A 13,476-nucleotide genomic window follows, 5' to 3' on the forward strand; every position below is an offset into this window, starting at 1 on the left:
TTCTGTTGACTGCAATCTGCTGACCTCTAGTGGTGAGATTTTACACACTGTACCTTTAAAGGTGTAACCTCTCCACGGCTCTACTTCACATATATTCTCTGTGAAACCTGCTCTCCACACAAATCCACACACGCAAACATACTGCTTAATACAATGATCCATCTCTACTTCTTGCAGCACTCCTTGTCCTTTGCTGACTCATGCGGTGTGGCAATGGGGGTTTTCCACAGGAACACAAGAAGTTGCTATACAACTAGCCCTTTATTCTAAAAGTGCACCGAGCCACACAGCTAAACATATCACACACAGACTGCTATATTCTTGATATACACACAAAAACATGCACAAGATGATTAAATGAACAATAAATTCTATGTCTCCTTGACAAGAATCTGCTGATGCTTAGGTCTGGATGAACTTCATGCTGGGTGTGCACACAGGTTCCTGTAGGTGAATCTGTGTGGGTGGATGTTTGTGTGCACATGCCTCAGGCTCACTGTGCTTCTCATTAGTCCTCCAAACCGCTCAGAACAAAAGGTGCCCTGACTTCAGCACACACGCAATAGCAGGAAAACCATGCCACTGTGTGTGTGTGTGTGTGTGTGTGTGTGTGTTTTCCAGAGGCTATAACAGCAAGGTTAACGCACAACCGGAAACAGATGAGCTTAGCAATTAATGGTCTGAATCTAAAATAAACTGTGGCTGACAGTTCAGTGCTAAAAGACTTTAGACTTCCCAGTGAACAGTGAAATGAAGTGAAACACCATTTAAAAATAGAAGACCAACTAAAATATGTCAGAAAAATCTGGATTACAAAAATTTATTATTATTATTTTACAGTTCTAATACTGTACATGGTTTAAGCAAATATGTAGTATACAGAGTGCAATATATCAGAAACAAAATACTTCAATTCCATCTTTAGAAAACCTCAAAGATCTGCTCATTCTGTAAGTTAAAGTTTTCAAAGTAAGTCATACCAATCCTTCAAAAACAAGCCTGCAGAACAAATCGACTCCTGTTTCAGCAGCGTCAAAAACTGTCGCAAAATGATGTTCAAAAATGAAGATGCTACTGAAACATCAAGGCACAAAGGGTAAACTGTTCCCAGAAAACAGCTTTTTTATGCAGGAGTCTCCAAATTGTCCTTAAGCAATGAGATCAGGACAGAAACAAAGTCTTTATCCACAGTTTATCAGATTCCTATACTTTGCAAGTGAATGAGGGAAGACAAGATGAGTTTCTGTGACACTTGTTCTCAGTCGTTTGTTCCATGGTCACTGATGACCTTTTTGTGCATCCTCTGGATCTGGTGAGTTGTACTACTTTCCCCTTCTTATTGATTCCCTCCAAGGAAGTAGGAAGGCTGAAGGAAGAGAAAAAGATTTTTATTTATTTTATTTTTTACCATTGAAAAACGAAATAAATAATTTAAAACACGCACACGCACAGATATGGTTATTAACGTCTATGTTCAGCAGCAGGGTCGCTCAAAAGTGCATTTGTAATGAGTTAAATTGCACTGTTACCACGGCTCCTAAGTTAATTTAGGCACTTGACTAGAGCTGCTCTCTTAAAGAACCATCGCTGCAGATTCCTAAACTGTGAGCTCATAGTTCAGACTCACACATTTGGGTCACGAGTTCATTTGAGATGACCGGTTTCATTAAATAACTCTGTTTCCATTAGATGGTGACGACTGTACCCTTGATCTCAAAAGTCACAACGACAGATTAACACCCTTAGTGTCCCACTGCTTCATGTCAACTAAACCCATAAGGAAAGTCAGTGTGTGTGTTTGTGCGCGTGTTTAAAAATACTCGACTGCTTGGTGAGGGAGGGGCAGGCAGATGTTATTTTGAAGGCTCACGTTGCATCTTAATTATGTCCTCAAGTGAAGCTGGTTTGTGTCTACTGAGGTGTAGTACAGGCAGATGAGCATAGTAAGAAAAACTCGGAGAGGACTCTAACTCGGTGGAACATCTAAACACTGAAGTGGTTCTTGTAAATAACCTTCAGCACGAGCTTAACGTGAGTGCTTCTCAGCTCTGTGTCACCTCATTCCCAAGAGTCTCGGTCTTTTCATTCCTTTCCATCCAGCTATTGCAACAACTTGTTTGGTGATTAGCACAAAAAGGAAATAACATGTTAAGTCAGGTGTTTTACTGCCGGCACACGGCTGTGCGTTTAGCTGCCAATTGCTTGAAAAACCAATAATAATAATAATAATAATAATAATAATAATAATAATAATAATAATAATGATGATGATGATGATGTTTGTTTAGCTGAGGTATTTGCTTGGGATTCACTGCCAGTCTCAGTTACTGGGAGTGAACTTGAGGATATTTGAGCAATGAGAGGGTGTGGTGCCACTCTCTCCAGAGCCCAGATAAAATGATTTCTACATAAATGAAATAAAAGCTTTCCCACGCCAATAAGTCACACTTTGACTTCTAGCTATTTCAGTCCAACCAGACAACAACTTAGGATACCTTCGACAATCAGAGCTCCTCGTCCTCCCCAGTGCTGCCCAGGTGTCCCGTAGACAGGTGCCGGTTCCTCCCGGTCTGCACGGCTTGTAGGTTCTTATAGCGCACCAAAGCCAGAGCAATCTCTGCGTTCCACGCTGTGCCGTCCTGCGGACACCGAAAGTCAATTTCCTTGCCCGTAACCATGACCACAGTGAAGTACACCAGCCCTCGCTTATACTCCACGCAGTCCACCGTGACCATGCGCTCAAAGTGAAGCTCCTTGACTTTGGAGCTCGACGCCAAACCCGGAGCATCACCGCCGCCTCCTTTGCAGTTGTGCAGGCGCAGCCCGTCCTCAGTGAGGACGCAGCGCTTCTTCTTCCACAGCTGGAGAAGTCCGCTGCTGCGCTTCTCTAGCAGTCCGTCTCTCATCGCCTTGGCCGCGAAGGACATTTCCACGCTGAAGGAACCTCTTCAGTACCAGACACTAGACAACTTAATCCTCTGATAGATACTGAATCTATTAAATACGCATCGCGTGTCTTGCCGTATCAACGTCCCTCGGGGAAACAGATTCGCTACAGTAAATATGATGTTAAACACATTTGTCTATTACAACAAGGTTTGTGAATAAGTTCCGTCTGTGCGCAATGACAGGACACCGTGCGGGTTGGTAGGCTGCTCTGCCTGGATATGTTTGAACATGCCCGGCTCCTGTCTGGACCTTCTCCCCCTTTCAACTAGCACCCGCCTCCTTCTCAGTGACGGCAGGAGAAGATCCGGGCTGTTTATGAAATTCCCATCTTGAGTGTGTGCGTCAGCGTGCAGTGCGCGCGAAAGAAAGACAGGCACAGAGAGTCAGTTAGTGCACGCTGACAGTTGTGTTTTACAGCACTCTGCATAGCAGCCTTTTTATGTGTTTCAGTGGTGGAGAGAGTGCTCAGAACTTTAACATAGCAACACCAGGGTAAATATACTTCTTAGTCTTTACGAGTTAGCTCACTCAAGTAAAAAGAAAAAAGTATTAAATAAGCAAAAGTAGTGCAGAATGGCCAATATCAGAATAATGGATTATAATTACGAGTACACCAGTATGTTCATGTTTAATGCTGCCAGTGGTAATTATGGGCCTAACTTGATTATTGGTTACCATTTTTTCTTCTGTTTATGCTATTCATCTTCAAAGTAACTCGTTATCAACGTGAGAGCTGTGGAGGAAAGTGCAACGTTTTTTAAAAACTGAATTCCACAACAAAGGTAAACACAGAGTAGATGGGTTCAGGCCTGACCATCTCCCTTTGAGGTCGCAGTGCACCTGTAGAAAAACCTGCTAACACACCTTTCTGTATAAATGAGTAAACTAAAATTCTAATATGCTTAAAGTGCAATAAGCGCTCATTTATAAGCCTTGAAACTCCTTATTAGAAACTATGTAATCTCGCCTCTCTGAGAGCTGGAATGTGAGTGGGTGGCATGGCGGATAAAGTTGGATAAAGAGTTCAAACTGCTGAATGACTAATCAGCCGGTTAGTGATCATCACCTTCTGGAAACAATGTCGTTACAAGGTAGGGCTACACGCAAAGATGTCCAATTTGCCTCATCTACAGATTTCACATTAAGGATGAAATATTTACAACTAGTGAAATAAAAATGTATATTTCATTTGATTAACAGATTATATTTTCATAACTTTAGAGCTCCGCTTTCACTTCTCTGTCGAACTAATGTGGTGGAATTTGTTGGTAAATTCTTTCTGACATTCTTACGTGATAGATAAGCTTTGTGGGTGGAGTGTATCTGTGATTCCCCTAATTTTACAAGATACTGGACTTACCTGGTCCCAGTGTGTCGCGTGGTGTGAGAGGAATGGATACGATGTATCCTGCACGTGTCGTTTCTTAAAACAGAAACCACCACCTATGATACTCGCCTCAGACACAAACCGAGACAAGGAGGCCGAGGAGGCAGTTTCACTTCACTTTGTGCCAATAAAAACAATGACACCAAATACATTCTCTCTGTAGTTTATTTATCATCATGCTATTCAGAAAGCATACCGCAATTGTGAAATTTTAGATGGCTGTATAGGTTATCTTGTGATGTTAAAAGGTGATCGTCTGACAAAAAGTGATTTCCGTTGATTGTATGTCTTTTTGTGTGTGTTTGTGTGCTGTTCTTTTTAATATCTCTGTTTATATTGATAAATAGTCTGCAGTCAGCACCATTTACGAAGGTGTTATATATAAAATAAAAAATTCATCTGTTTAGCAGGTTTCTTTTTGACATTATTGTACACACTCTATATTCTATAATATAATCAATCCACCTAAAACATCTTTGTATAACTGTTGTGTTATTTGGTGCAACCTCTGCTGCAGTGACAGTTTTACATTCGTTATTAAAGGATGTATAAAAGTCTCTGATTGCAGCTTCTACCTCATGACAGAAATATATCTTCTGACTTCAAGTGGCTCGATATCAACCAAGAGAGATGTTTGACACACGTTTCACAGACCAACAAGTGATTTACAACCATTTAAGTACGAACAATAATTTCGGGCCAAATACCGGAAATCGTTTTTGGCAGGCGATCATTTTTTATGACAACACCAGGGGTTGCAAGTGTTGAGAGAAAAAACAATTCTTAATGAGAGGACGATATTTTTGAGTGCAAATCACTCATGCAGTTTTACATAGATATTCATGTTCACTAAATGTGCATATGTGGCAGCACTGCAATAGTATTCACCTGTTTCTATGGGATTATGAAGGTGTCATCCTTTCGACTGTACAGTTTATAAAAGCAGCTTTCTATCAAGCGCGTCTGTGGATATAGGTCGTCTGCCCCCTGCAGGAAGAGCCAGGCAGTGCAGTAATCTGGAGCTGTGCTGCTGAAGATACGCGGTTCCTACTGAGTGTGCGCCAGCGCCCCGGCTCCCAGTCCATAGCCAAATCCTTTGGGACCAAAGTTTTTGCCGTAACAAGCTGTTGAGAACAAAGGTAATGCCATAAGACTCCACACTTTGCCATCCTCCCATATAGCTCACGGTGGCCTGCTTGGATCAGCTTTGATTTGAGTGTTTGATTTCCATCTGGCAAACATGATATTCCTCGATTGAATTCCTCACAGGGACCAAAGTTTCTTCAGGATTGTTGGTAGAAGGACTTTTGACTTCCCCCTCAAATGTTTTTTTTATCCCATGCTGTCTTCTGGATCTACAGACTCACAGATTGAGTTAGCATTAGCTCAAGCTGGTGTGCACCACTTAGCAACGGCCTTAACAAATAAATTTTACATATGAGCAAACTAAAGAATATATTGCACCACAGCTCCCATGCTGGTTCTTCTATATACAGACTATTTCATTTGTGCGCCTCTAAATGCTCAGTGTTACCGCTCAAGTGCAGATTCTGTGGCGTGTTTCGGCCCTGAAACATGATACCAGCGTTAGATTTACACCTTTGCGGCTGTTAGATTGCAGGAATGAGTAAACACTTTAATTCAGCAGTTTAATTCTGAACTTTGTTTGCTGGGTCTCATATTCCTCAGCTACATAGCCCATACTGAGTACCTGAAAAACGTGTTTCTCTGTATGTGCCTATACATGGGGCTGGGTTGTCCCAGACACAATAAAGGGGTTAATGTGCCCATATAACAGAATATTGAGCTGAAAGGTGTTGGACCCTGGGAGCATTGATAAGCTCCGCTATTCATCACCAGTGGGTTCAATTTACAGTACACACCTACAAGGTATTGTGACAAAATAATAAAAACGAATATGAGCCTGTGATGTTGTGTTAACAACATTGTTGGATTATACACTTGCCGGCCACTTTATTAGGTACACATGTTTAACTGGTCGTTAATGCAAATGTCCAATAAGCCAATCACATGGCAGCAAGTCTGTGCATTTAAGCATGCAGATGTGATCAAGATGACCTGTAGAATTACTATGGGGAATTTCAGAAACTGCTGATCTACTGGGATTTTCACACAGCGATCTCCAGGGTTTACAGAGGATGCTCTGAAAAAGAGAAAATATCTAGTGGGTGGCATGTATCTGGAAGAAAATGCCTTCTTGATGCCAGATGTCCGAGGAGAATGGCCAGACTGTTTCAAGCGGATAGCCAGGCAATAATAACTCAAATAACTACTTGTTACAACCAAGGACATCTTTCTCTGACTGACCTCTGTCTCCTTTGTCAGCTAATAACGGCACTGAGTGTCGGGATCCTGGGTCTTTTTGACCCAACGTTTTGAGTTTTACTTTATTTTGATGTTTATGATTCATGTTTAAGTTCATTGGGTTTTCTAAGTTCACTTGTTTATTAGTTTCCCCTTGTGTTTTCAACCCCTGTGTTAAGTCTCTCTTGTCCTTTATATGTTTCATGTCCTTTGTTGTCAAGTTCACGTTGTCACGTCTGCGTTTCATTATGTTTCCTGTTTTATTTTGAAGAGGTCCCGTGTTCCTGTGTTCAGTGTATTCAGCTTTATGTTTCCCCTGTGATGTTGTTATGTTCCTGTGTGTCAGCTGTTTCCCCCTGTGTTCCCACTTCCCTCATTAGCCTCCTGTGTGTATTTAGTCCGTGTTCTCTCACTCAGTCTTTGTCAGGTCATCTGTTGTTTCACCGTGTTTCCAGGTCTGTTGATATCAGGGTTTTTCATGTTGTATTTTAGTTCACCTGTTTAGGTTAATGTTTAGTTTGTCTTTGCTCATTGTTGTGTCTTTTTGTCAGCCTTATTAAACGGCTCGCCTTTTGTTAATATTCAAGTTTTGTTCCAAGTTCGTTCATGTCTGCATTTTGGGTCCACTCTTCACAACACATACAGTCTGCCTCAGCGAGACTGTGACACTGAGGCTACTATGTGCAAACATTCAAAATTGGATGATAGAAAATTGAAAACATGTTGTCTATCCTTAATTTCTGCTACAACGTTTGGATGGCATGGCAGGGTCAGAATTTGGTGTACATCCTGCCTTTTATCAACAGTTTAGACTGCTGATGGTGTAGTTGTGTAAGAGGTAGTTTCTTGAATCACTTTGGGCCCATTAGTACAGCTTGAGCACTGATTAAACACAAACAGCCTACCCAAGTGCTACTGCTTGTCTTCAGATGGCTTCTTTCAGCAGAGTAATTCACCAGATCATCTCAAAGTGGTTTCCTGGACATGACAGTGAATTCACTCAAAGGGTCTTTACATTCACCACATCCCAATCTAATAATTCAGTTCATTTTGTTTATGTAGCACATTATCACAAAAACAGTTACCTCAAAGCCCTTCTTACTATAGTTAAAGACCCTACAAAAATAGAGCACTTTAGGGATGTGGTAAAACCGGAGATCTGTGTCATGGATGTGCAGCGGACAAATCTGCAGCGACTGCGTGATGCTGTCATGTCAGCGTGGACCAAAATCTCTTTCCAGCACCTCGTCTAATCGGTGATGTGAAGAATTCAGGCAGTTTTCAAGGCAAAATTGGTTCAAGCCATTACTAGCAACGTGTACCTAATAAAGTGGCTGGTGAGTGTTTGCTGGTATTTATTGAAATGAGTCAGAAAGTAATAGATAAAGTTATTTTTTCATTTAGCACATAGCTTGATAGCTATACAGTGCATAGTTTGTGTAATTAATTTATAATAGGCTTACAGATTTTGATGAAGAGAACCTTTCGGAGTCATTGTTTAACTTGTTGCAGGCATGAACTTTGAATCCCAGGTTTAGAGTTCAACTGAAATCATAAAACTTCTATTTTTCTGAGTAACTGCACCCTCTGTTGTATTCTAGGGTTTATTACAACTCATTTGGCCATTCTTATAAAAAAGGAGTTCGTTTTTAACCACAAGCCTCATTTATAAAGACTTTTTTTTCTTTCAGCCCAAGTTATATATATTTAGTGTTCCTATCACCTATATTATCTGTTTCAGATCCTTCCTGGGCCTGAATGGGTTAGCTTTCCTAGCTTTGCGCCCATGGAAACACATCTTAATTGTGACAGTCATTGACCCATGGGAAATGTTTGAAGTTTGGACCCAATGTGGAGGTATGTTACACCTGCATTCTTTTTAAAGGCCAGCAGGTGGCAGTAAGTGCTGTTGTCTGGTTCTATAGAAGTCTTTGAAAGAGAGAGTTTTACCTTTGCAGTAGATTTCCCCTTCCTTATCAGCTAGTGTGGTTGATTCAAGGCTCTTCCCACAAGTGGCGCATGTAAAACATCCAGACTTATGCCATGCCTGTAAACATATACAAGCCTCGTTTTAAAGCAGTTGTGTTTTTCTTGCATGCGCGCATATATGCTTGTGTTTTGCTTACACTCCCAGCTCCCATCACTTTCTCAGCAGCGTAGACAGACTTGCCACAGCGAGGGCATTTGTCTGATCCTCCAAACTTCTGAGCTAGCTTGGAGGGGTTTGGGTTGGTGGTAGGACGATGGGGACCGGGTCTGACGGGTAAAGAAGGCAACAAAATGTGGATAAGGAGCCTTAAAACCATCAAAAAGTATGCTTGCCTGTGTGTTACTCACTCTTCAGGTTTAATTCCCAGGGACTCTCCTTTGTCCATGCTGAGGGTTCCTGCTCCTTGGCCATAACCATAGCCTTTTGGCCCATATTTCTTACCATAGCATGCCTTGCAGTAGACTTCATCCATATGAACAGCAACAGTTGTGCTGTCCAAATTCTTCCCACACACCACTGTACAAAGAGACACGTTATTATTGTTTTGCATACCTTTGCACTTTTCGTTGAGTACGTTCATGTGTTTATAAAGGCTCCCAACTGTTTGCCTTATAAGGAACATTTTGTTTGAAGGAACATGTTCTCATCTAAATTCCATCACAGGAATGTTTGATTGTGATGCGAGAACACAAATAACTCCTCCAAACCCCATGAACCCACATTTCTTTCAAGATATCTAATTTATCATTATGAAAGATTTACAGTACACAAGAGATGAATACTTGTATGTGGAGTGGTCAAAATGTTTTGTCTGATGTTTCCTTTTTGAATTGCTGTGAGCATTTTAGCAATCCTGCTAGATTGTATCACTTCCATGAAATCCTGTTTCCATTACTCGCAGATGCATATTTGCAGTTTTACCAGACAGCTCAACAAACATCAACTTGTTGACCCAAGCTGACCTAAACTACATGTTGGGGATCATAACTGGTGAAGACAAACCCAGCAAGTCAGTGTACTCTTAGTTCTGGGCCCAAGCTCGGACAGATGGGGATGCATGCGTCAGGATGGGTATTTGGTATAAAATCGTTGGCAGATGAAATATGCAGATTGTCAAGAATTATATTTTCTGGGTTAACAACTGCTATCGGTGCAAGGCCAGTAACTATAGTACTTTTGACTAGGATAGGGTTTGCAAGAGTTCAGGAGAGGTGGAGGCAGATGATTGGCTATGGCAACACCTAAAGAGAAAAGCCAAAAGAAGAAGAACAACTAAAAGAAAGCTCAAATAGACACTAAACAGTGGTCTTCAGTGTGAGAGCCATCAGTGTCCAAGCCAGAAAAAGCCAAAAACAGGAGCACCACTAGGAGCGCAACCTGAACCAAGATGGCACCCGGGGTTTACTGGGTTCTCCACCTTAAATTCATCGCTGGTAGTTCTACCATCCTGATGCATATTAAGGAGAACATTCAGCATAAACAACCTGAAATGTGCTGCTATTTCTTCCTAGTTTTTGAAGTGGACTTCCAGGGAGTGACGCAGCGATAACAGGAATGGTCCCAGAGGTTTACAAAAAGCAGGAAACCAATCTAGAAGTCGATAGAGGCCAGAAATACACCGGCGTCCTTTTGGTTTTTTCATCGGCCTAGTTGCAGACTGTTTTAATCACATTTTATAAAGACACAGGACTCCTCTAGGTTAGTAGACTTTTTGCTCGTGCGACTCCTTGGAAGATAAAAAGGTTTTGTAGTGCTAACACATCAATGTAAATAACTGGATTTTATAAAGATACAAGACTTTTATATGAAACTGGCTAATCCTGAAATGTGTTGATATTTTTTCTCTCTGCAGCTCATCTGAATAGACTCTGACAGGAAGTTAGAGCGAAAGGGGAACTGATCAGCTTAAGGCTCAGTTTCTAGGAGACACACACACACAAAAATTAATAGACCAAGATGTAGTTCAAATATAGCTCAGCCAGACTTATACACCATTTTCTCTTTGTCTGCACATACAGACGGCTCATACACATTAGGTTAATATTACATGTGCCTGTAATACGTGCCAAAAGTTCACTGGGCTCCACAATCACAGGAAACAGCAATCGGTTAACTCACTGCACAGGAAGCAGGATCTATGGAAGCTCCGCCCGTCACAGAGAACCTCTTCTGCAAAGTAAACCGTCTTTGAACAGCGGCCACACTTGTTTCCTCCTCCCAAAGGCATCCTTTAGTAATCCATGTTACACAGACACAAAAACAGACATATTTTGATATGAAATGAAGCTTTTGGTAAAACAGACGGTAGAAACAGCTGGAAATGCACCAAAAGGACCTTAAAGGTGCTTTAATTAATGAGTGGAAAGGGCCCTGAATAGAAAAACAGATGAATCAGTGGACTGTTAAATAGAACCATCATGGAAACGCAAACAGTTATTGTTTTAGGAAACCTATTTAAACAGCCTTATTTGGTTGCCTGTACATCTGGCTTTGTAAGGCTAGGCTAGTAATTATGTTCCTGCCAGTTCTTTGTGGTTTCTGTAACGGACAATCAAGCCAGAACTGCAGTGGAAAATTCTAGAAGAGTTCTTTTCTGTAAAAGGGCCAAAAACGAAAGGTCTCTTTCTTAAAAAAATAGTGGAAGTTATGCGTAAGCATGATTTTCTGAGGAATGTTAAAGTCGATGGCATGTGAAAACCCTGCCATCCAGTCTGTTTCCCTCCCTGTCCATTCTTGCATATCTACTTCCACATTCCTGACCGTGTAAACCCTCCTCCCCCTTTTTCATGGTCATGTCTCACATTTATCATCATCTACAGCTTCAGCCCGTAACCACACAGCACCTAACACCTGCAGTTGTGTTTTATACGGCTCAAAATATGTCAAAAAAATTGACAACTCCATCAAGGTTAGCTTGCTTTTTCTAACTTAGATTACCTAAGACTTCTGGGCACAATATACAGTATGACTCACTCAGAAATAACAGGCGGTACCACATGGCCTCTGACTCTATTTGAAAATGTTAAAAATAACTTAGTACTTATACTTACTGTGAATATGAGCTCATTTCACTATGATACAGAACCATACGCTGCCTTTTTTGTCACTGTAAACGCAGTTTCTGTTAAGGGAACTAATGCAGTTTTCTTGGATGTAGCTGAGCCTTTAGAAAACTCTTATTCCAGTTTATAAATTATACGAGTTATTTATACATATCGTGTACAGTCACATGGATTCTTGTGTGTTAAATTATTCTGCACCCTACATCTTTCATGTAGAATTTAAAAGTGCTACTATCAATGAAAATAATTATAAAAACAGGGCTGTGTTGCTTGATAATCACTGATATTTGGCTTTGCTTTGCAGCTTTAAGTTGAAGCTCAGTCATATTGTCTTGTATAGAAATTGAAAAAGTCACAGTTACAACTCACAAAGAGACCACAGGCACAGCCACGGAAGTCTAAACTGTAAAGTTTAGGGAAGCAGTGGTGAATGAGAGTTTTGGATGCATAGCTCAGAAGAAAGTGAAAGGTCTGCATCGTAAATGTTTATATGAGGAAGATGGAGACTAGCTGGCATTTTCAGTATCCGCTCATAAAGGATGGCAGTTTGCGTAGTTTTACAGTCTTGGAACATTCCTCAATCCCACTTAAAGCAGAAATGCTGGGAATGTTTTTGGACCAAGCAGTGATGGAAACATTTTAGAGTTTTCCAGCTGCCGACTTTGGAAACTATGACTTGAAATCTCAAATAAATGTCTCAGTCTTCCATGTCATTTTGGAAGGGTGACCATCAGCATCAGTGGTTAAAAGCTTTTGTTGTTAGCAATGAGCCCGGCTCCCAGCTTCAGGACCGAGTATGTAGATGAGAAGGTGAGGAAAATGCTCGTGGATAATCAAGGCTATCAGTAATTGCTTAACTTTGTGTGGTGCTGTTGTTGATGCTTGTTCACTGATAGAATGGGACTGAGTTGACAGTCAGTTTGACCACAGGAGGGGAAATTCATAGAGAAGTGGGAGAATTGTCACTTGATGGATGAAAAGGTTACTGGAGACATTAGTTTTCCTTACATATACGTTACATAAATATTCTGTGTATCTGCTAAATTATTTCCATCAGGACGAATTCGAGCTCATGCTGATTGTGGTGGCTTTGCATGTTTAGACCTGCAAGGACACGCAGATATGAGAATGCTTTAGGGAAGGAGCAGTAAGGACTGGAAACTCCTACAAATCAGGAAGTCCACTAACAAATTTAATGTGACAGCATGTGATATCTGTGTGATTCAGGCAGAGCGTAATGTTGGTGAAAGTTAGTAGGAACTTGCTGTGCTGTATTTTCTTTATTGTGCATTACTATTCCTCTCTTGCGTTAATGTTTAGCTGCTCACTCTGAAACACTTTGCTGTAACGGAAACATAAAGGCACCCTGTGGTATTGTGGTATCATAAGTGTTGCAAGTGTCTTTCCCATCATGCATCAACAAAATAAGAAATTAGACAGAAGCAAACAGAATCCATCAGAACTCAAAATAAAAAATCTTTACTTACTTGCAGCAAGTAGAAGCTGTCAGTGAGGGATGATGGGCAGGAAGAGCTTTCACAGGTCAGAGTAGCGTAAATGGAGCTGTGTGGTATGTTCAGGAAACCAGCTGTCCACAGTTAACTTTAAGTATGCAAGAAAAATAAAAAGGTCAGTCCTCTTAAAAACCTGATTTGAACAACTTTTACTGTGTTGCTATCCTTCAGGAGAGTGTTGGTGCGCTCCTCTCCGCTTTAACACTGTTCCAGATGTGTCGAAAGGGAGGAGCTTCTGCTGTTGCTGCT

The 13,476-nt window shown here is 41.1% G+C and overlaps 2 protein-coding genes across 2 annotated transcripts; both read right to left on the reverse strand.

Annotated features, from left to right (window-relative positions):
- Positions 1 to 862: 862 nt before the first annotated feature.
- Positions 863 to 3,158, reverse strand: phlda3 (pleckstrin homology-like domain, family A, member 3). Its single transcript, XM_085344888.1, has 2 exons — positions 2,496 to 3,158; positions 863 to 1,366 (listed from the first exon to the last, which is right to left on the reverse strand). The coding sequence occupies exon 1, from the start codon at positions 2,925 to 2,927 to the stop codon at positions 2,505 to 2,507; it is 423 nt and encodes a 140-aa protein (XP_085201014.1). The 5' UTR covers positions 2,928 to 3,158; the 3' UTR covers positions 863 to 1,366; positions 2,496 to 2,504.
- A 1,338-nt stretch (positions 3,159 to 4,496) lies between these two features.
- Positions 4,497 to 13,476, reverse strand: csrp1a (cysteine and glycine-rich protein 1a). The gene is made up of 6 exons (XM_085343954.1): positions 13,201 to 13,476; positions 10,770 to 10,879; positions 8,999 to 9,167; positions 8,788 to 8,917; positions 8,612 to 8,708; positions 4,497 to 5,460 (listed from the first exon to the last, which is right to left on the reverse strand). The coding sequence occupies exons 2-6, from the start codon at positions 10,876 to 10,878 to the stop codon at positions 5,384 to 5,386; spliced, it is 582 nt and encodes a 193-aa protein (XP_085200080.1). The 5' UTR covers position 10,879; positions 13,201 to 13,476; the 3' UTR covers positions 4,497 to 5,383.

The sequence above is a fragment of the Diplotaxodon limnothrissa genome, linkage group LG20 (genome assembly GCF_057381915.1).
Source record: "Diplotaxodon limnothrissa isolate DT_005_m linkage group LG20, D_limnothrissa_male_GT1.1, whole genome shotgun sequence".
NCBI classification, from domain to species: domain Eukaryota; kingdom Metazoa; phylum Chordata; class Actinopteri; order Cichliformes; family Cichlidae; genus Diplotaxodon; species Diplotaxodon limnothrissa.

Excerpts from the sequence above, each read along its gene's own strand:
- csrp1a (XM_085343954.1), bottom strand. The coding sequence starts at position 10,878 with ATGCCTTTGGGAGGAGGAAACAAGTGTGGCCGCTGTTCAAAGACGGTT. Across the intron at positions 9,168-10,769 it reads TAGATCCTGCTTCCTGTGCA|TGGTGTGTGGGAAGAATTTG; the intron begins GTGAGTTAACCG and ends CTCTTTGTACAG. Across the intron at positions 8,918-8,998 it reads CTGGGAATTAAACCTGAAGA|ACCCGGTCCCCATCGTCCTA; the intron begins GTGAGTAACACA and ends TTTACCCGTCAG.
- phlda3 (XM_085344888.1), bottom strand. The coding sequence starts at position 2,927 with ATGTCCTTCGCGGCCAAGGCGATGAGAGACGGACTGCTAGAGAAGCGC.